General features: G+C 38.9%; 1 protein-coding gene across 1 annotated transcript in view; it reads right to left on the bottom strand.

Annotated features, from left to right (window-relative positions):
• Window positions 1–21,720, bottom strand: part of MEP1A (meprin A subunit alpha) — a 36,519-nt gene that overhangs the window by 8,118 nt on the left and 6,681 nt on the right. The window contains exons 6-10 of the mRNA XM_081828387.1: window positions 14,582–14,699; window positions 10,438–10,613; window positions 5,272–5,493; window positions 4,388–4,537; window positions 1,268–1,483 (exon numbers count right to left, since the gene is read on the bottom strand). Coding sequence (XP_081684513.1) covers window positions 1,268–1,483; window positions 4,388–4,537; window positions 5,272–5,493; window positions 10,438–10,613; window positions 14,582–14,699 — 882 coding nt within the window. The remainder of the gene's footprint in view (window positions 1–1,267; window positions 1,484–4,387; window positions 4,538–5,271; window positions 5,494–10,437; window positions 10,614–14,581; window positions 14,700–21,720) is intronic.

Raw genomic sequence — 21,720 nt, 5'->3', positions numbered from 1 at the left:
GTCTGAGGCCTGAGCACAAACAAAGGGGGTAATTTATACACTCTTACTTCCACATACTTGGCACTTTTGGTGCATGCGCGAAGCGGGGCAGGGAGAAGAACCCGGATGATCCCCAGGGCAAGGACTGGGACTCTCTCACTGGCTCAGTCGGCCATCTTAGGACACAGATTTCCCTTATCAATCCCTCCATTTGATAAAGATGCTCTGTACATTTCAGCCAGAAAAGTGAACCCCTCAAAACCATTATCTGTAGTATTCCCAGGCAGCCCATGGAGGCCTGGGTAGAGGTGATTCAGACACCTGTTCTAAGGAGTGACCTCTAAGGAAGCCTCCACGCTTCAAGAGCAGCAGGTTCTCCTAAAAGTACTCAAATGATGCTTCTTCTATCAAGACTCGTCTTAATTGAGAAATTCTTTGTTGAATGGAAAAAGAGGAATGTGTATCTCTCCTTTTCTGGTTATGAATGAACCATCACCACCACAAAAGAATGTAAAAACCTAGCTTTATAACTCTGATCTCGACCTACACCTAGATTACCCTCAAATCCAAGTACCTCCCTTAGTATTTTAAGGTTTTCATGCTGACCCTCTTATAGAAATACATAAAATAACCCTTAGGAATATGTAAATGATGATAATGAAGTTAATACATACACACGTCCTAATTACCTCCAACTTCACAAGTAGGCTTCATGTTAGTTCAGTGTATTAAATAATGGTACTATAGTTTGGCTAATTGAATATAATAATAAATAAATAAATAAATAAATAAATAAATAAATAAATAAATAAATAAATGTATTCATTCGGTTTTTTGAAGCAGGTGAAGAAACACTTGTCAACTACCAAACCATTCTCTCTAGCAGCACCAGCTCCCGCTTCCCTTTAATTTCCAGCTCTACCCCCAAATCACCCATTTTCTCTGCCCTGGCTGTCTCCAGAGCTGTATTGAAATTTGGATTTCTATGTTCTGATTGCCTCTTACACAAGTATATTTCAGCCTAAATTCTCGATGCAGTTTCTGATTTCTGAGGGCTTAAAATATTCATGGAGGGGTTAAAATGTACCAGATGTTATGCTGGGCTCTTAGAAGAGGAGGAAGGGCGTGGAGGAAAAACGAGGAAGAAGAGGGAGAGGAGGAGGAAGAGGAGAAGAAGAAACAAAGAGAGGGGAGGAAGCGAGCAAAGGAAGGGGAAAGGGAAGGAGAAGACGGAGCAAGATCCCAGACTTAAGCCAAAATCAGGCCCTGCACGAGTGTCTCTAGGTACCTTGGAAGGTCTGCACCTTGACCAGCTTGCGAACATTGCCGGTGCCGTCATCCCTCTTGACCCAGATGACCAGTTGATCGGAAGGGCTTCCTGTCATTTTATAGAAAAACTGCAGGCACTGCTGCTTCCTCTTTGGGTAGAGAATCCGAGACTCCAGCAGGGCTGCCTCTTTTGCCATCCCCGAGCTGGTGCTGAAGTGCATGAAGTAGCCGGCTCCTGTGGGGAGAGCAGCCCAATGATCCATCTCCACCGGTCCATACCCTGGCGTGTCCCATGCTCCTGCAAAGTTACCCAGGCAACAAAAGCCAGAACTCTTCCGGGAAAAATGAAAAGAAGGTGGTGTGTCTTCTTTCGGTTTCCATGGACAGACTCCCTGGCGAAAGCCCCAGCTCTCCACTGCCTTTGTCCCCAAGTTAGTGAAATGTATTCCTCTGACTTAAGGAGACACGGGCTTCAAGCAAAGTTTGATGAAATTTAGTGTCCTTGAGATGAATACTATTTTCCTCATTGGCTTTCTTGTTTCGAGACCCATTCCAAGGAAAAGAGCTCATCTCCTGGTTGTAGAACAGACTATGGGATTCCAATGTTTAGGGACTGGAATTTAAATATTCACAATGATAAGGGTTCGGTCTCACCCGTTCCTAGCCTGTTATTGGATGTATTATTGGTGGTGAAGAATCATCTTTACTGTGTCATAAGAAGGGGCATTCAAGGGGAGCCTGGGTGGCTCAGTCGTTAAGCGTCTGCCTTCGGCTCAGGTCATGATCCCAGGGTCCTGGGATCGAGCCCCGCATCGGGCTCCCTGCTCAGCCGGAAGCCTGCTTCTCCCTCTCCCACTCCCCCTGCTTGTGTTCCCTCTCTCGCTGTCTCTCTCTCTATCAAATAAGTAAATAAGATCTAAAAAGAAAGAAAGAAAAAAAGACCACTGAAAAGGAGGGTGAAAAACGTCTAGGTTTGTAACCAAGCTGAGGTTTGCTCAACTCCTGTATCTCAGAACTCTCTCCCCGCAAATTAGCAGGCAGCTAAAGGAATATGTCATTTGGAAAATCAGCACATCACAGTGAAGCACAAAGAAAAATTCTCGCATATAAAGAAGTCCTTTAAACTGTCCTCCAGAATTCAACTTCTTACCAAAGTATCCACTCAAAATATCTCACAAAGTAAAAACAAAATGAGCATCTAGTGCAGTTCTAGGTACATTGGCAATATGGCTCTCTGCTTCATCCTGCCTCATATGTGGGGCATTGTACCTTCCACGATGGCAGCAAGCATAGTGTTTGAATAGGCTTTCTACAAAGCTTTAAAAATATCTAATGGCTTTAATATTATATCAGGAAAATGATATTTTCTTGCATGTTATTCTCAGTACTTGAACTTACTAGCTTGAGCTCTCGGCATTGTGAATTACTGAGTGCTTGGGTTAAATAAAACAAGAGCTCACACGGCTATGATCCTTGCTGAGGAATTCCACCCAGGTGTCCTCACGGGTAGGAAATGAAAGTCTAGTAACCCAGGCTTGGGAGTCGGGAGACCTGAATTCTTGCCCAGGTGCTGCTACTAATTCGAAGGTGTCCATTCATTCTCTCCTGGTTTCAGATGGGAGGTGGCTTCTATCCCGAGGGATCCTTTGTGCTCTTTGAGTCTAAACATCTACCTCAACACCACTGGTGCTCTCTAGCAGAGGGAAAGCACCACCATTAAATGTCTCCTGTGGAAGAAGCATAATGGCTGCTCAAGTTAACCTGGTAAAAATTTTCTAGATATTTCTTCTGGGGTATGGCCTTTTCCTTTCCTATTAAGGTGCTGGAACGCTGTTCTAACATGTTTCCCTCCTAAGACGGTCACTCTTCTGTTCAGCTGGAAATTGTATAGTAGCCTAGCAGCAAGCCCCCAGGAGAGATTTGATGAGATACTGTAAAGGAAGTCTAGAGGGAACTTCAGACTTAGATCACCCTTTGGACACATGAGATTATGTGTTTGATAATATGATGGGTGACAGAGACTTTCACCTTTTGCCAAGGCCGGAGGAAAAGCTGCAATCGTTTGTGACCTCTGACCCCAGTGGCCTGACATCTGGGTGACAAGCTGGGTCCCTTCTATGAAGGAAATCCAACCAATTCACACAGGTAGGGACTGAGGGACTTTGTAACAGTCTAGTCTTTAAAAACTGATGATAATCTATAGGGTTGAGATTATTTCTGAGACAAGCACAACATAAAAGGATGCTAAAATAGAAATTTAAGAAAAAATGGAACCTCTAGACAGAAAGGGAAGATGGGAAAGAAATGGAGAGGGAGGTTGCCGGTCTGCAGCTAGAGGGTCTCCCTGCTTAGCTCCTTCCATCCTCACTGGTAAGTATCAACATCTTGGACCAGTCAGAGAGGCTTACAAAAGTAAAGACTTAAAAAAAGACACCAACAAAAACAGCTATCTGTGGTTAGAATCAGCAAGTGGTGGAGCCAGATTTCAAATACAGGTCTGTCTGATTTTATGGCTTTTTCACTACGCAAACCACGCATAAGAACTATCTGAAGCCGTGCCGTTCAATATGGTGCTACCCAACATACATGACTACTAAGCACCTGCATGGTGGCCAGTCCACACTGAGATGGGCTATAAGGGCAAACTATACACCAGCTTTCAAATACCAAGTATAAAAAGTGTGGAGTAGCTGATTAATAACTTTACTATTAATTACATGTCAAAATGCTAACATTTTGAATATACTGGGTTAAATAAAATGTATTGCTATAAAGAATTTCTCTTGTTTCTTTTTTATGTGGCTCCTAGAAAATTTCACATTGCGTATGTGGCTTGCCTTATGGTTCTATTGGAGGGCACCGCTCTAGAGATGTTACCTTTATTTACAAAATCATGTCTTATCAACTATATGTCTGTATTAGTTTTGTCATCACTTAAATGCATCTTTCTTTTGCATTCCCAGAACCTGCATACTTTTTACTGAGTTAATAATTAAGATATGAGAAGTGTTCTTTGTGTTTGTTTGGCTTTCCAGTGTTTGATAACTAACATTACAATTGAGGCAAAACATGCAGGCTGCCATTCCCTAATTGAACCTGCTGAACCACCTCAGTGTGCTTACTTTCTGCCTTCACTCACCCGTGCATCGTCCCACCAACGTGTGATCCACTTGTCCAGACTGAGTGCTGTCCTCATGGACCCAGTCAGCATCATCCCTGGTACCCTGAATCATCCCACAGATGTTTGCCTTCTCAAAAGCACAGTGGTCCAAAAGTGTGTGAGTTGTGGCTGCAAATGATATTTTTGTCCCCTGGTTAAAAATTTAAATCATCTTATTTCACATACCTAACGTCTTAAGCTAAAAAAGACTTCATTGTTTAGCTAGAGCACATTTTCTTGACTTTTCTCTAATGCAAATCCTGCTGCCACCCATTACATCTTAGAACATCCAACACAGATGTAGCCCTACCCACCTCACAGAGTCAAATGATAAAAAGGTGCTATAAATGTCCACCAAGGAACCCTTTAGGTCGAGAAGGAGGTGCCTAGTAGATCTTTGTAGTTAGTAGATCTTCTGTACATACATACTGAACAGAATTTAAAAATGTGTCCCTGAAGACTAATAGGGTCATTTTAGAAAACATCCTGTCCCTGAACACTAGATGACTCTGGAACAACTAACCTGGGTAAAGAACTTTGCAGGATAAAAGATACTTTCCCTCTCCTGAGTTTTACATAAGGACGCACACTTCAAAAGGAAGCTGAAGAAGTTGGACAATTACAGCTCCTTACATCATCGGTCCAATACTTTTACTTTGTAAAACACAACCACCTAATTAATTTTCATAACCATCCTGTAACAATTTTTGTTACTCTGGAGATAAACTAAGGTTCTGTGGTTTGTCCGGTTTCCTTAACTAGAACAGGACGGAATAGTGCAGGGAAATGTAGGGGAAACTGAAGGGCTGGGGAAAACCCTGTTGAGGTTTGTTTACCTACTTCTCAGACCCAGCAGTACTCACTGCAATTGTACATTCGGTTCAGCTTCTCCAAATCAGTGACACTGAAATCCAGACGCTGCCCAATGATGGTGTTAAACTCAGGGATCTTGGCCGTGATGGTAGGAGCACTGTCATTCTTGTTAAATGAGAAAGGCTTATAGTGCATCAAAGACTCATAGTCATAGGGCGTGTTGAGGTCTGTGATGACAGTGTCATCATAGGTGTCAAAGTTGTGTTTGAAACCTATCAGAAAGAGAATCCACAGGTCCCATTCAGTTATATGATTTCCTCTGTCCTGCCCTTTTTTTTAAAAAAAAGATTTTATTTATTTAAGACAGAGAGAATGAGAGAGACAGAGAGCACATGAGAGGGGGGAGGGTCAGAGGGAGAAGCAGGCTCCCTGCCGAGCAGGGAGCCCGATGCGGGACTCGATCCAGGGACTCCAGGATCATGACCTGAGCCGAAGGCAGTCGCTTAACCAACTGAGCCACCCAGGCGCCCTGTCCTGCCCTTTTTGACTAGATACTTAAGCAGAGACCCAGAGACCAAGAGAAAAGAAAAGAAAAGAAAAAGAACGAACAGTTGATTTAAATATATATACATATTAAACATGTTTTGTAATTAGCATGATGTACATAAAATTAACACATATTATTAATTAATAGTAACAAATAATATTATGATATTAATTATATAACAGTATATACACTTCTAAAAATTAAAAATACATTTAAAAATAAATACAAAAAGACATGCTATAATTAATATATAAATTTTACCTACAAATTATTAAATATATGTATATGTTTAAATCAAAAATTTGTTTTACAAATAAATGAATAAATAAATAAATGTGTGTGTATGTACATGTATAAGTTTTTAAGGAAAACAAGATAAAATATCAAAGTGGAGGTAGGTATTCCAAATGGCAGGAAAAGGAATTTTTGAATTCAGGAAAATATTCAGGATTGATACATCTTGCTAATAGGCAAGTACCTCATCCACCAAAAGCTGTACCTGGCCAGGTCTTCCATGGGTTAGAAAAAGGAAATCCAAGGGGCAGAGGGAAAGGTAAACAGCTGCCCGGAAAGGGGTAACCTGTCAATCAAGACTCACACCTCTTTTCAGAAATAGCCTCATGGAGAGAAAAATAAAATAGGAAGAAGAAAATCGACTTTCCTTTCAAAATAGAAAAGGAAAATATTTTGATGAAATTAGCACAAGATTATATGTGCTGCGATGTGGAATGCTTAAATAAGAAACTAAACAGATGTTTTTTTAATCCACTAGCCATCAGGAATTTACTGTTTCAGTTGCAATAATGAGAAGTTCACAGATTTTTAATTTCCTTCTTAGGGAGTGACAGGAAAACTGGATGAGAATGCTCATGACTCCCCGATCATGACTTCCCATCTTCATGTTCTTCTTTTCTAGCTTCCCATCCAGTTGTTGGTTTTTTTTTTTTTAATTTTTTTTTTTTTAAGATTTTATTTATTTGCGAGAGAGAGAATGAGAGACAGAGAGCATGAGAGGGAGGAGGGTCAGAGGGAGAAGCAGACCCGCCCGATGCGGGACTCGATCCCGGAACTCCGGGATCATGACCTGAGCCGAAGGCAGTCGCTTAACCAACTGAGCCACCCAGGCGCCCCCCCATCCAGTTGTTTTTAACAATTAGAGAGAAGAACATGTAACCACCTTGTGAAGACATCAACGCAGGTGCATTTAGGACTGAAGATGAGCCACACTACGTGGGCCAGTAGGTGCTGGAGGGAGTCTCTAAATGCTTTTGGAAAAGCCAAAGAATCCTGTTGATCAAAACTTTGTTTTAACTGTAAAATGAGAATACCAATGCTTCATCTTCCCAAATCACGGGATTTCATGGAGACTGAACTTCAAAGGGATCAAAGCATATTCAAAGGTGGCACAGGACTGTATAAATAAATGACCCAAACAGGGAAGGGAAAAGTAACTCCTTCCAGAGCATTTGGTCCTAAGTTGTCCTACCCTAAGGGTAGAACAATAAAGCATACCCGGCCAGTGTGAGGACTAGGGCTTGGCCTGGGCTCTCCTGGTGACTCCTGGTGCAATCTTAAGAACAGCACATCCAAATTCACTGTATAGGTTTTCCCTAACTTTCACTAAAATCATCAGATTAGAATAGATCATTTTATTCTTTATTATTCAGGGATTTTTATCAGAAGGCTTTACCAAATACATGTTTTGAATAATTTTTAAAAATTTTATGCAACGCATTTTTGCTGCGCCTACTGTCTACATACTGGGAGCTGTGCCCATTGGTGGTGGCCCCTGGCAGAGAATAGGACAGGCAAGGTCCTGCATTCAGGGAACTTGAAGCTGAGAGCCTTGAAAAGGAAGTGATATTGTAAACCAGAGGTCAAATCTTTTGTGTAAAGGATCAGATAGAAAATACTTTTGGCTTTGCAAGTCATGTGGTCTCTCACAACACTCAACTCTGTCACTGTAACACAAAAGCAGCCATAGAAAATATGCAAATAAATGGGCATGGCCGTGTTCCCATGAAACTTTTTTTTTTTTTTAAGATTTTATTTATTTATTTGAGATGGAGAGAATGAGAGACAGAGAGCATGAGACGGAGGAGGGTCAGAGGGAGAAGCAGACTCCCTGCCGAGCAGGGAGCCCGATGCGGGACTCAATCCCGGGACTCCAGGATCATGACCTGAGCCACCCAGGCGCCCCCCCATGAAACTTTATTTACAAATGCAAGTGAATATGGCCCACAGGCTGTAGTTTGCAGACTCATGCTAGACCCCAGAAATTGAGGTCTTTCCTTGGTTAAAGAGAACAGATCCAGAAAACAGCATTCTGGCTTAAGAGATGGAGATGTATTTGGGGAGAGAACTATATTTTCAGTGCTGTATCTTCTTAGGTTGCAGGGTAAGCTTGTCATCAATTGAAGACAAGACGCAATAAACGTTATAAGTTACCCTGAGTAGTAATACTGCCCTTGCTTACCATCTTATTGATTTGACATCTCATTTGAGAACAGTTCTCCAGTGACAGCGGGCAATTTAGATATATGGAATTATACCTGATGAAAATATAGGTAGGAGATGAGCAACATATGTTGAGTAACTCATGCTCAACCAAGAACTGAGCAAGTCTGAAAATTACCTGGGCAAAAGCGTTGGCTCCCTCTGAGAAAGGGAACCTCATTTGGCTGAAAATCATTTTAAAAGCACTAATCATTGTGTTCTTCAAGACTTAAACATGTGAATGTTCTCTATATCCTTATTTAATGCTCAGCAGAACCAAGTTTATGTACAGGAAGGTAAGAAATCCAAGTCTCTAGGCAAATACAGACAAAGTCTAATAGTGCCCTGAGTCTTGCAAGTGGAGATTAGGTCCTTTGACCAATGACCCCACTCTCCTTCCCCTCCTACACAGACCCAGTTATAACACAATTACATCCAGGAGACAAATACATTAAATTTGATCTGCTATTTTATGTCTGGGTGAACACTTGCTAATACTTTTCTAGATTGGACTGGGAGGCAAAGAAGAATATTACTTGGCGTCTAGCTCAGTGGTTGGGTGGTAGGATAGGTGGAAGTGTGTGTGTGGGGGGGGGGTTCAATCCTGGTTGTATTAGGTTTTTACAAACCACATAGTTTTCCTCCTTTCCCCACCACTTCACATTCATAGACATATCAGAATATGAGGTAGTGGGAGGGACCCAGATCGAGAAACCCCTTAGATGATTTTGATATGATTAGCCATCCCTAACGCTACCTCATATGAGAACCATTGATCCACCGTACTTCAAAATGAGCTAGTTCTGGCAGAAGTCTTTTGGGGATTTGTATTTAATTTTAACGTATGACAAGATCTTATAATTCCCTAAAGGTAAAATTATTAGAGATGCACTCTATATATGAACCCATATATGAAACTGGAATCTAAATAAAGCAGATAATTCCAAGGCAATTATTTGCTTCGTGAAAGCCATGTATGGTAATAGTCAAGGCATTTTAATACATTAAGGTTTTATTAATCTATTGCTGCCAAAAATAATGTTTTTCTACTTCCTGAACTAATTCCTAGTTAAAAACTAGGTATTTTCAGAAATATAGTATTGACTTTTTAACTGTTCAATAAAAGTGTTTTACTCCCCCCCAAATAATTAAATAAAATCTTAAAAAAGGGGGGGGATGGGAGCCCCTAGGTGGCTCAGTTGGTTAAATGTCTCCCTTCAGCTCAGGTCATAATCTCAGGGTCCTGGGATCAGCCCCAAGGCATTGGGCTCCCTGCTCAGAAGTGGGGAGCCTGCTTCTCCCTCTGCCCCTCCCCCTGCTCTTGCTCTCTCTCTCTCAAATAAATAAATAAAATCTTTCAAAAAGAAGTGTTTTAGTATACTCAAAAGCACTCTACTTAGTTGTCTGAAGCAACTAGGAAAGGTGATGTCCAAGGAAGTCTAAAGAAACATAGAAATTGTTAGAATAACACACCTGCATAACAATAAGTGAAGTAAGACTGTATTATCCTTCTGCATACATTTGCTCGAGGCAGGAGAGAGGTACTTAGAAAGGAGGAAGGAGGAAGACAGTGGGAAGAAAGGCCAGTCAGTAAATTTTTATTAACTAGAACTCAGACTATCAGCCAGAATTAACACAATTGGGGCGACAATTTCAGATAAAATAATTCATTTTTGTTGTTGTTTTGTTTTGTTTTTAAACACCTATCATTGATTTGGTAAAGCACCAAAAAGGTTCTTGAGTATATATTAGGGTCATCGTACGTTCAACTAAACTTCATGCAGACTCCTAGACCTACATGTGATCTCACATCCAGAAAAATGACTATGACATCCTCAGAGGATGTCAGTTGACTGTGGCAGGAAAATTAGATAGCATTTTAGATAGATTTTCAACAAAAATACTGAAACAAAGCAAAAGTTTCTGATTAACTTTCAGTTAACATTGAGTTAGCCAACATATTCCGTTCCCTAAGGCCCTTTTCTGGGGTCAGTTATGATCAGATGAGCACAGCCCACAGCAAAGGCCAACAAATCATACCCATTTCCTATTCTGTGTTCCCAGCTGAAGCTTCTGTCCACACACAGATGTGGCCCGGACATCCCAGGGTTGGTCCCAGCAAGTGATAAAGATAACAGCAAATCCTACCCAAGTACCTTGGGTTTCTACACACCTGGAAGAATTTCATCCCACCAGATGTTCACATAGTCATCTCGGTCAGTTCTTGACTGCTCATGGTAAAGTCCCAAAGCATGGAGGATCTCATGTTCAATGATGGCCTTATAGTCACATCCCAGGCCAACAGAAAGGTTCTGTCCCACATGTTGATCGCCAACCTCAGACCAGCACCTTTAAAGAAGAGAAGAGGGAAATCTTCCCCTGAAGAACTCTCAAGTGGCTGTAATTCATAGGGTTCCAGAACACAAACTTGAAGGAAGTTAGGTTTGATTAAAAAAAGAAATTATCAATAGCATTCTCATAAGCTAATAGTTCAAAATAGGAGACTGGTTAAATGAGCAACATTTCCTGGAGGGAATAATAAGCAGGCTTTAGAACTGGTGGTCCATTATTGAAGTAATAATATACTCAGAGGCAAATCAATCCTAAGAATGCACCAAGTAGAAAGACATAAAAATCAGCACTCTTTCTCACCTTCACAAACCCAAAGGGCATTCCACAGAATAACACTATTGCTTTTGTACCACAATATTAAGTTGTCTCTGGGTGGTGGCTGTGGTTGATTTAAATTTTCTCCTTTATACTGAAATGAATTTCCACAGTTCTTATAATGAGCAGGTGTCAGTTTTATAATCGTGAAAAAGAGCCTCATTAAAGAAGCAAGTCCATTTCTTTGGCTGTCAGCCGATGTGCAGCATTACGAAAGCACAGAGCTGGCTGCCTACCGTTTCTGAAGGGCTCCGGGCGAGAAGGACCCATAACTTCCCACAGAAAACAGTGGACTCAGGAACTGCTGGCCGATTCTCCAAATTCCTCATGGTGCAGCCTCTTGCCCCCTTTATTTCCCAACTCTTTTTTGTCTTTCTTCATAAATCCAGCTTTCCACGTCTAGTAAGCAAATCCGGAGCTTTCCACGAATTGTTTCCTTATCTGCTTTAAGGTGGGGAAGAGAATCTATACTCTAACCAGTGCTCAGCAGAATCAGAGATTTGCTCATACTTTTAAATGTGACATGCATTCCAAGCTCTTTGGTGATAATCACGTTGTCTTACCTGCCGTTGTTTTTCCCCCCAGAGACTGCTAATATCATATGCCTTCAAATGCTCATGGACTTGATTTATAGTCAAAGGCAGATCTTAATTATCTTCTAATAATATTTTAAGGTATGATTTACATACCATGAAATTCACCAATTTTAAGAATACAATCAATGATCTTTTGTAACTTCACTGAGCTATGCAAACATCACCGTGATCAATTTGCCTCTCTGACAGTGGCATTTCATTACCAAATTGGTTGACTGTGAAATACCCAAAATCCAGAGGAGCACTTACTATTTATCTTTTTTTTTTTAAAAAATCCCTCCTCCAGGGGCACCTGGGTGGCTCAGTTGTTAAGCGTCTGCCTTCAGCTCAGGTCATGATCCCAGGGTCCTGGGATCGAGCCCCGCATTGGGCTCCCTGCTCAGCGGGAAGCCTGCCTCTTCCACTCCCCCTGCTTGTGTTCCCTCTCTCTCACTGTGTCTCTCTCTGTCAAATAAATAAATAAAATCTTTTAAAAAATTTAAAAAAATAAAAATAAATCCCTCCTCCAATGGAAACGTGTAAGTTGCAAAAATGCCACAACTCTGCAGCTCTGAATCTTTTCCCTTGTCTTTCTAAAAGAGCCCAGTTAATGTCCCACTTCAGCGGGACCTGAAGGGTTTGGGGCACTTTACTGCAGTTTATTTCCCCAGACCATCTTCTTTCCTCCCCTTTCTCTCCCCTAACTTAAATGTAAGAGAGACACCTCCTGGCCAAAGGCAATAAGAATCTGCCAGACTCAGGTTTTACAGCCAATGTCCCTCAAAGCTGACCTACCTCTTCATCAAGTACTTGGGGATGGAGTTACAAACTGAAAAGAAGCCCCGAGAATTTTACTAAGAAAAAGAGAACTTTGGGAAAGTGATCACATTAGCTTCGTTTTATTTTTAAGAGGAAAAAAAAAAAGGAAAGAAAAAGTGGTAGCTAAAAATGGAAATAAAAGGGTTAAGAAAATGAACTTTTTTTTCCCCTGAAATCCTCAATAAATAATTAAAGGCTTTGGTACTTTCTTGAAGCACAAATGTTGCCAACGGACAAGATGAAAAGGTCAAAAACAGAGAACCTCTAAAATCTGTGTTCTTGGAGAGGCCCAGGGTATACATTACATGTTTTTCCTTCATGTAAAAAGAAACTGTGCAAATGCTACCGGTTATCGCCACTTTTGTGACCCACAAGAACCTCAGGACATGTCCAGAAACACATTCACTATCTTACTACTAAAGTGGTTCTTCTGGCAATATTCCCAAGCTCGGTGAATAAAGTTACCACTCACCAGTCAATGAATCAAAAATCATAGAGACATCCTTTATTCCTCTTTCTTCTGAACCCCTCACATCAACTGACAACCAGCTTTTGAGAAGTCTCCGTGTTTTCATAGTTCTAAAATCTATTCCCTCTTCTTCATTTCAACTGCCTCTTCTTTACTGTGGGTCCCTTATTCTTTCTTTCCTTTTTTTTTTTTTGAAAATAAATACTTTATTTATTTATTTATTTATTTTTAAAAGATTTTATTTATTTATTTGACAGAAAGACAGCGAGAGAGGGAACACAAGCAGGGGGAATGGGAGAGGGAGAAGCAGGCTTCCTGTTGAGCAGGGAGCCCGATGCGGGGCTCGATCCCAGGACCCTGGGATCATGACCTGAGCCGAAGGCATACACTTAACTGACTGAGCCACCCAGGTGCCCCTCCCTTATTCTTTCTGTCCTGGACAATTGGGACAATTCTTTCATTGGTCTCCTGTCACCAGTCTTGCCCACACATCAATTCTTTATCCACTGTTGCTAGAGTAATCTTTCTAAAATGGAAAACTGAACATATAATGAATCATGCCCTAAACGGTGGATTCCCTCACACATGGTTTATCTGTTACCAGGTTCCTGTTTATCGTCCTGGCTTCATGGCTCACCACTCTGCCCCTTACATGTGAAGCTTCAGACACTCAGAACTGAATGAATTCTCCAAGTAAGCCAGATTCATGTTTATGTTTGCTTTTTCCTTCTCTCTCTCTCTTCCTCTTCCTCTTCCTTCTTCTTCCTTCCCCTTTCTCTCTTGCTCTCCCTCTCTTCCCATCCCCCATTTTGTCCTTCCCTCTCCTCTGCCTCTGTGTCCTCTTATGGCCCATGGCACTCCCCTTACCATATATAACTATTTACTTGTTTTTTCTCCACCACCCCCAACTGCCAACTGTAAACTTTGTGAGATCTAAGACCATGTCTCAGGCTTCTTTGTATCTAGAGACTGGCACACTTCCTGGCACATAGTAGGTGAACATAAATTTCATTTTTAATAAAAGTCTGAGCCAAGAAAGCAACTACTCAAGTAAGAAAGGTACTTTACTTGTATCTAAGTGGTCATCACAATTATTTTTTTACTGCTGTTTTTTGCATTTTTTTTTTCTTAAGAAGCTAAATCATGTGCTAACTTCCTTCCTCATCTCTGTTATCCATCCATGATGAGGAAAAACACCGACAGAACTAGACAACGAAATCCAGGCAACACCTAGAGGCAGTGTGGAGAACTGCAGCAGGAGGAAATATGTCCAGGTGGGCCCTAAGGACACACACAGGCAGTCACAGCAGATGGTCGCTTTGCTTCCCAACCTCATCTAGCCCAGGTTGGTTGACATAAATACCACTGAAAAAAAGAGCTTATTTCTTGATATACCCTTTATTTCTCCTAGGAAATAAATAACAAAAAACTACATCTAGAACTTTTCAAAGAGGTCCAGCCAGCAAAGTGCCATAATTTAAACCAGTACCGTAAAAAAGGGTGTATAATTTATACTTTAATACACCTGACTTAAAAAATAAAGTACTGTTATTTAAAACATGACCTAAACCCAGGAAAAAAAATTGAAATAAATCTCATGGGGCGCATAAGTATCCAAACAACTCGTTCTCCATCTAGATCATTAAAAATGTTACAGACTTCAAACTCACAGAGAAAGATTTGATTTTGCTCTTAGTTTCTTTCCAGTTTCTTCTTTTGAAAGACATGTATCACTTTTATAAACAAAAGGGTGTATGATTACACACTCTGTAAAATTTCATCCTTACCCATCAAACTTCTGAAATATGATATATGAGCTTTCTCCTTCATAGGGCTTGAAATCCACACAGGACTTGAGGCGGAACATTTCAAAGGCATAAAGAATGGCTCCTTTGGCATTCAGTCCTGCAGAAATCAGTAAAAATATCAATGAGCATTACTTAGATCTTAGATAATATACATAACATAGTTGGAGAAAATCTTGCCCCCACATGAAATCCACAGAGGTCCATGATATATTTTTTGGTAGTAAGCAGATTCCTTGGAAACTAAAACTATAAAAGTAGTCGTGTATATAAACATTAAGTGTAAACTTTAAATACATAATGTAAATATACCTACAAAATAAGAATACACTCATGTGTGTGTAGCTGAACAAAATTATAAACTAACTTCCTCATTTCCTCCCTTCCTCTTCCTTATTCAAGTGGAGATCCTGAGTGCAGTACCTCAGGAGAGTCACGCTGCAGGGCAGGAGACAGAAGTGACTGCAAGCCATTTCTGTCTTCTGTGTGAATAAAGCACCTGGAAAGAAGCAGTGAGAATGGTGTTTGCACCAGTCTAAAAAAATACCCCCTCTTGTTGGAGGAAGAGAGCAGAGTTTAGAGAGGTTTATGGGTTCTGGAAGCATAAGGAACACATATGATATGTTACCCTGCTTCCCTGCAAGACCCCTGGAGAGATGGCAAGACTACACAGGGAGCACTGGAAACAACCTTGGAAAAGATTGTTATAACTCAAACTTGGACCCAAAGCAGCAGAAGCCTAATGGACCCGAAGAGGCCAGAATGGTAGATGCTTAGTAACCTGTAGGTTAGGACCAGTGACCAAAGATCAAATGTTTTTACTTTCGCCTAACGTGCACATTGCCTGGCATTGCCTGAGACAAGCATGTGGTGGGGAGGAAAGATACTCTAGAGGAACAGAGATTACATTTTACTTGGTATGCGTTTTTTTTTTTCCTCCCATCAACTGACTGAAGGTAGAGCTCTAAGTTAAAAATTAAACTAGGTTATACAAAGTTAAATTATATTGGTTGTATATTTGATTTTGTGCATTCTCTCAAAGAGTTCATAATTCTTGACAGTTTACCAAGTACTTACCTTATGTTTTCCTGGCCCTTATTTCATTTAATAAACCACCAAGGTGGAGATTCCACAGTTTCAGATGTCATAAGATTATATTAAGATCATTAAATAAATAATCAACGGAATCATCAGTAAATTACTTGTGGAAACAACACAGATAACAACAACAAGAGTATGCATTAGGCCTACTGAAGGACTTTCATGAAATTTTACCTATTCTTAGTGGCATCTATAATATGAATATTTGTACCCAAGACAGCTTAGTTGTCACAAAAGTTTAAGAAAAAAGACCAGAGATAATGTAACTGGGGCAAAATATTTGCAAAATACATATCTGACAAAAGACTTGTATCTAGAATATATAAAGAACTCCTACAACTCAAGGGAGAATAGATAAATACTAATTTTTTAAGTGAGCAAACTATTTAAACAGGATTTTTCACAAAGGGAGACATACAAATGACCAATAAGTAAACAAAAAAGAAAGTGAAACAACAATAAGTAAACTAAAACAACAATTAAATGCCACTACATGTCCACCAATATGGCTAAAATTAAAAAGAACAACAACAACGAATATTGGCAAGGATGTAGAGTAAATGAACTTTCATTCATTGTTCATGCAAGTTTGTAAAATGATAAAAGCACTTTGAATGAGATCCAACACTAAACCTATGTCTATATTATAGCCCAGCAATTTCACTTTAGATGCTTATATCAGAGACATTAGAAAAACTTATATTCAAAACAGACATGTACAAGAATGTTCATACTAGCTTTATTCATAATAACTCAAGCATAGAATCAACCCAGGTGTCTATCAACAGGAGATCGGTTGAACAAGCCGTGATATACTGTATTCATGCAATGGAATGCCACTCAATAATAAGAGGGAACAAATTATTGATGCACACAACAACGTTGGTGAATCTCAAAAACATTTTACTGAGTAATCAAAAAAAGCATAAAATATGATTCCATTTGTATGAAACTCTAGAACAGGCAAAACTCATCTATGATTAAAACAACAAAAAAGTTATTTCTGGAAGGGCGAGAGTACTATGAAAGAACATGGGAGAACTTTCTGGGATAATAAAAGTGCTCCGTATCTTAATAGGAGTTGTATGAATATTTTTACATTGTATAAGTGTAATGTATAAATTACAAGATATATAAATATTTTAAAACTCATTGAACTGTACACTTAAGACTCCATGCATTTTACTCTATGTACATTTTACATAAAAAAGAATCATAAACAAACATTAAACTTTAGTTAAAGGTACACATGCTGCAGTAATTGGGGTAAAGCATACTGGTCCATGAAATTTACTTTGAAATGTATCAGAAATAGAATGTATTGATAGAAGGATAGAAAGATGGGCAGGTTGGATCGATAAGATAAAGCAAAAGTAGCAGAATGCTGTTTGTATAATGTAGGTAATGAGTATACGAGTGTTCACTGCACAATTCTTTTAGCTTTTTATATATTTAAAATTTTTCATAATAAAATGTGGAAAAGAAAAAGACCATAATTACAACTTTAAAGAAGGAAAAAAACCTGTTAAATTCTATTCCCAGTAAAAAATGTCCTTCAAAATGAAGGCAATAAAGAAGTTACTTTGGAGAGAGAAGAGAATTTGTCACCAACAGTTTTGTTCTACAAGAAATGCTAAAAAAAGGGGCACCTGGGTGGCTCAGTCAGTTAAGCATCCAGCTCTTGATCTAGCTCAGGTCTTGATCTCAGTGTTGTGAGTTCAAACCCCATGCTGGGCTCCATGCTGGTTATGGAGCCTACTTAAAAAAAAAAAAAAATTGCTAAAGGAAGTTCTTTAGGCTGAAGAGAAATGACACCACATAGGAACTCAGATCTCCAGGAAGAATGAACAGCACCAGAAACTGCAAGTATAAAAGTAAATATAAAGACTACTTTTCTTCATTAATTTTAAAAGAAAACTGAATAGAGCAAAAAGAAAAATGATAACACTATATTATGAGGTTTATAAAGTATATAGTTGAAAAGTATAAGCCAATAATAGCACAAAATAAAGGGGTATAAATGGAATTATAGTGTTGTAAAATGCTTGCATTTTATGCAAAAGGGCACCATATTAAGTCTAAGTATACTGCACATGTTAAGGCTACAAACTGTAATCCCTACAGCAAAGCCTCACAAAATAATACAAAGAGATTGAGCTAAAAGCCACTACACGAACCAAATGAAATATTAAATTATTGGATTTAACCAAAAGAAGGCAGGAAAAGAATAAATAAAAGAAAAAATAGAAGACAATAACTGATAGTTCTAAATCAAACTATATCAATGATTACATTAAATGTGAATAGCGGAAGAGAGGAAAAAAATGAAACAAGAGAAAACCAAAGAGGGAGACACACTATAAGAGACCCTTAATCTTAGGAAACAAACTGAGGGTTCCTGGAGGTGAGAGGGATGGGAGGAATGGGGTGGCTGGGTGACAGACATTGAGGAGGGTATGTGCTATATAATGAGCACTGGGTATTACATAAGATTGATGAATCACAGACTTGTACCCCTGAAACAAATAACACATTATATGTTAATTAATAGAATTTAAATTAAAAAAAAATTTTTTTTTAAAGATTTTATTTATTTATTTGACAGAGAGAGACACAGCGAGAGTGGAACACAAGCAGGGGGAGGGGGAGAGGGAGAAGCAGGCTTCCCGCGGAGCAGGGAGCCCGATGCGGGGCTCAATCCCAGGACCCTGAGATCATGACCTGAGCCGAAGGCAGACGCTTAATGACTGAGCCACCCAGGCGCCCCAAATTAAAAAAATTTTTTAAATATAAAAAATTAAAATTAAAAAAGAAATCTGAAAAAAGTGTAAATAGACCAAATGTTCCAACTGAAATTCAGAGGTTGATAGACTGGATAAAAATGTGAGACCCATATATATACTGTCTAAAAAAGAGACACTTTAAATATAAAGACATTGATAGGAGTAAAACCCTGAAAAAAATACACAATGAAAACAGTAAGTTTTAAAAAGCTGGTGTAGCTATATTTAAATTAGACAAAGTAGACTTCAAAATAAAGAAGATTACCAGACATAAAGAGAAATTTCTCTAAATGATGAGTCAATTTAGCAAGATGATTTAACAATGTGCTTGCCCCAAAGAGCAGTTTCATGAAAATTCTAAAAGAAGAAATAAACAAACACACAATTATAATTAAAGAGTTTAACACCTCTCTCTCAGTAACAGATAAAATAATTAGTCCAAAACTCCTTGCAGGTAAAAATATTTGAACAACACAATCATCTTGACCTATTTGACATTGATAAAATAACACACCCCACACCAGCCAAATATAAGTTCTTTTCCAGTGCACGTGGAACAGTCACAAAGATAGGCCACAAAATATGTCTCAGTAAATTTCAAAAGATCAAAATCTTATAGAATATGTTCTCTGACCTCAGCAAAATTAAACTAGAAATCAATAATAGAATATCTAGAAGCACTATCGACATTTGTAAATTTAAAAACACACTTCTAATTGACCCATGGATTTTAAAAAATTGCAACAGAAATTAGAACATATCTAAACTTTAATAAAGATACAACCATATCAAAATTTGTGGAAAACAGTAAAAGCAGAGCTTCAAATAAAATTTATAGCTTTAAATGCCATATTATAACATTATCTTATTAGAAAAATGAAGGTTTAAAATCAATGATATAAATTTCCACCTTTAATATAAAAAAAGAAGAGCATATAAAACTGGAATTCAGTAGAAGAAAGGAAATACTAAAGACAAGCAAAAAACAACAAAATAGAAAGCAGGGAAGAAAGAGAAAATTAACAAGTCAAAATTTACTTCTTTGAAAAGAATAATAAATCAATACACTGCTTAAAAAACAAAAACGAAACAAAACAAACAAAAAAGGAAAGTCACAGACTGGGAGAAAATATTCAAGATATCTATCTATCTATCTATCTATCTATCTATCTATCTATCTCTGACAAAAGACTTCATCCATAATATATGAAGTTCTTCTACAAATAACAAAAAGACAAACATGATAAAAAAAAAAAAGCATGATGAGAGTTGAACAGACATTTCATAAAAGAACATACACAAATGGCCAATAGCACATGAAAATGTGGGAAATATCATTAGTCATTAGGAAATTGCAAATTAAAATCACAGTGGGATTCCATTTAAAACCACCAGAATGGCTACAATTAAAAAAGATTAATACCGCCAATGTTACTGAAAATGTGGAGCAAATGGGACATTGCTGCATTGCTAGTGAGAAGGGAAAATGGTATAGCCACATTTTTTTACTAAAGGTAAATATATATCTGCCATATGATCAAGCAATTCTATTTCTAGACATTTGCTCAAGAAAATATATATATAAATATACATATATATCTATCTCATGCAGACTTGTACAAGAATGATCATAGCAGCTTTCTTCATTATAAAAACCCAAACTTGATACAAACCAATGTCCATCAACTGAAAAATGGATAAATAATTGCCATATTCCTGAGGAATATTACTGAGTAGTAATAAAAAGAATTAACTACTGGTCTGCCACGATATGGAAAAACTTCAAAAACATGTTAAGCAAAAGAAGCCAGATACGAAGGAGTACATACTGAATGATTCCATTTATCTATAAATCAGGTAAAACTAATCTATAGGGGAAAAAAATTAGAATGGTAGTGTCTTGGAGAGGGGTGTAGGGATTGGCTGGAAACAAGCACACGGGCAATTTCTGGAGTTACGGGATATTGGGTTACATAAGTTTATGTATATATCAAAGCCATTGACTTTTACACTGATTTGTATATTTTACTCTGTGTAGATTTAACTTTAATAAAAGAATTGTATACAAATATGAAACTCTAGGATGTTTGCTTTTTGCAATGGTATGGGCCCAGGATCTGAACCTTTTTTTAACGGTGATTCTCATTTGGTGCTACTTGAGAACCACCACTGCGTCCTCACTGCTGCTACCTTATTTCAGGCCACCTGTCTTCCATCTTGCTTTCTTGATCTGTCACCAACTTACAGCTAAAGAGACCTTGCTACTCAAGCTGTGGCCAGCAGACCAAAAACGTCAGCATCCCCTGGGGGATTGTGCAGAATCTGAGACCCCACCCTGGATTTCACAAGATCCTCAGGGGAGCCTTATGCACATAAAAGTCTGAGAGGCACTGATTTAATGCCTCACAGAGGCATGGTGAAGCTTAAACCAAATATTAGGTGAAGGCACAGTGTCTGGAATAAATTGGTGATGCAGTAAAGCGTGCCTATGTCTTGATGGAAGGGGGAATAGCACAGGTACACAGACAAGAAGAAAAATTGTAATGGGGAAAAATATGCTCTCAAAAGTTGATGTTTCTTAAATCATATTCCAATAAATATGGGTGCTCTGTGAATTTGCAAGTGTGCGGGCAACAATGGGGCGGGGTGGGGTGGGGGAATAAAATCTCTTCTCAAACTCAACACCCAAAAAACAAATAATCAAGTCAAAAAAGGGGCAGAAGACATGAACAGACACTTCTCCAAAGAAGACCTGCAAACGGCTAACTGACACATGAAAAAATGTTCATCATCATTAGCCATCAGGGAAATTCAAATCAAAACCACATTGAGATACCACTTTACACCAGTTAGAATGGCAGAAATTGACAAGGCAAGAAACAATAAATATTGGAGAGGTTGTGGAGAAAGGGGAACCCTCTTACACTGTTGATGGGAATGCAAGTTGGAACAGCCACTTTGGAAAACAGTGTGGAGGTGCCTCAAAAAATTAAAAATAGAGCTACCCTATGACCCAGCAATTGCACTACTGGGTATTTACCCCAAAGACACAGATGTAGTGAAAAGAAGGGCCATATGCACCCCAATGTTCCTAGCAGCAATGTCCACAATAGCCAAACTGTGGAAAGAGCCGAGATGCCCTTCAACAGACGAATGGATAAAGAAGATGTGGTCCATATATACAATGGAATATTACTCAGCCATCAGAAAGGATGAATACCCAACTTTTACATCAAC

The sequence above is a fragment of the Leptonychotes weddellii genome, chromosome 8 (genome assembly GCF_054177405.1).
Source record: "Leptonychotes weddellii isolate Sample4059 chromosome 8, ASM5417740v2, whole genome shotgun sequence".
Classification (NCBI taxonomy): domain Eukaryota; kingdom Metazoa; phylum Chordata; class Mammalia; order Carnivora; family Phocidae; genus Leptonychotes; species Leptonychotes weddellii.
This window is presented reverse-complemented; position numbering and strand designations above follow the sequence as displayed.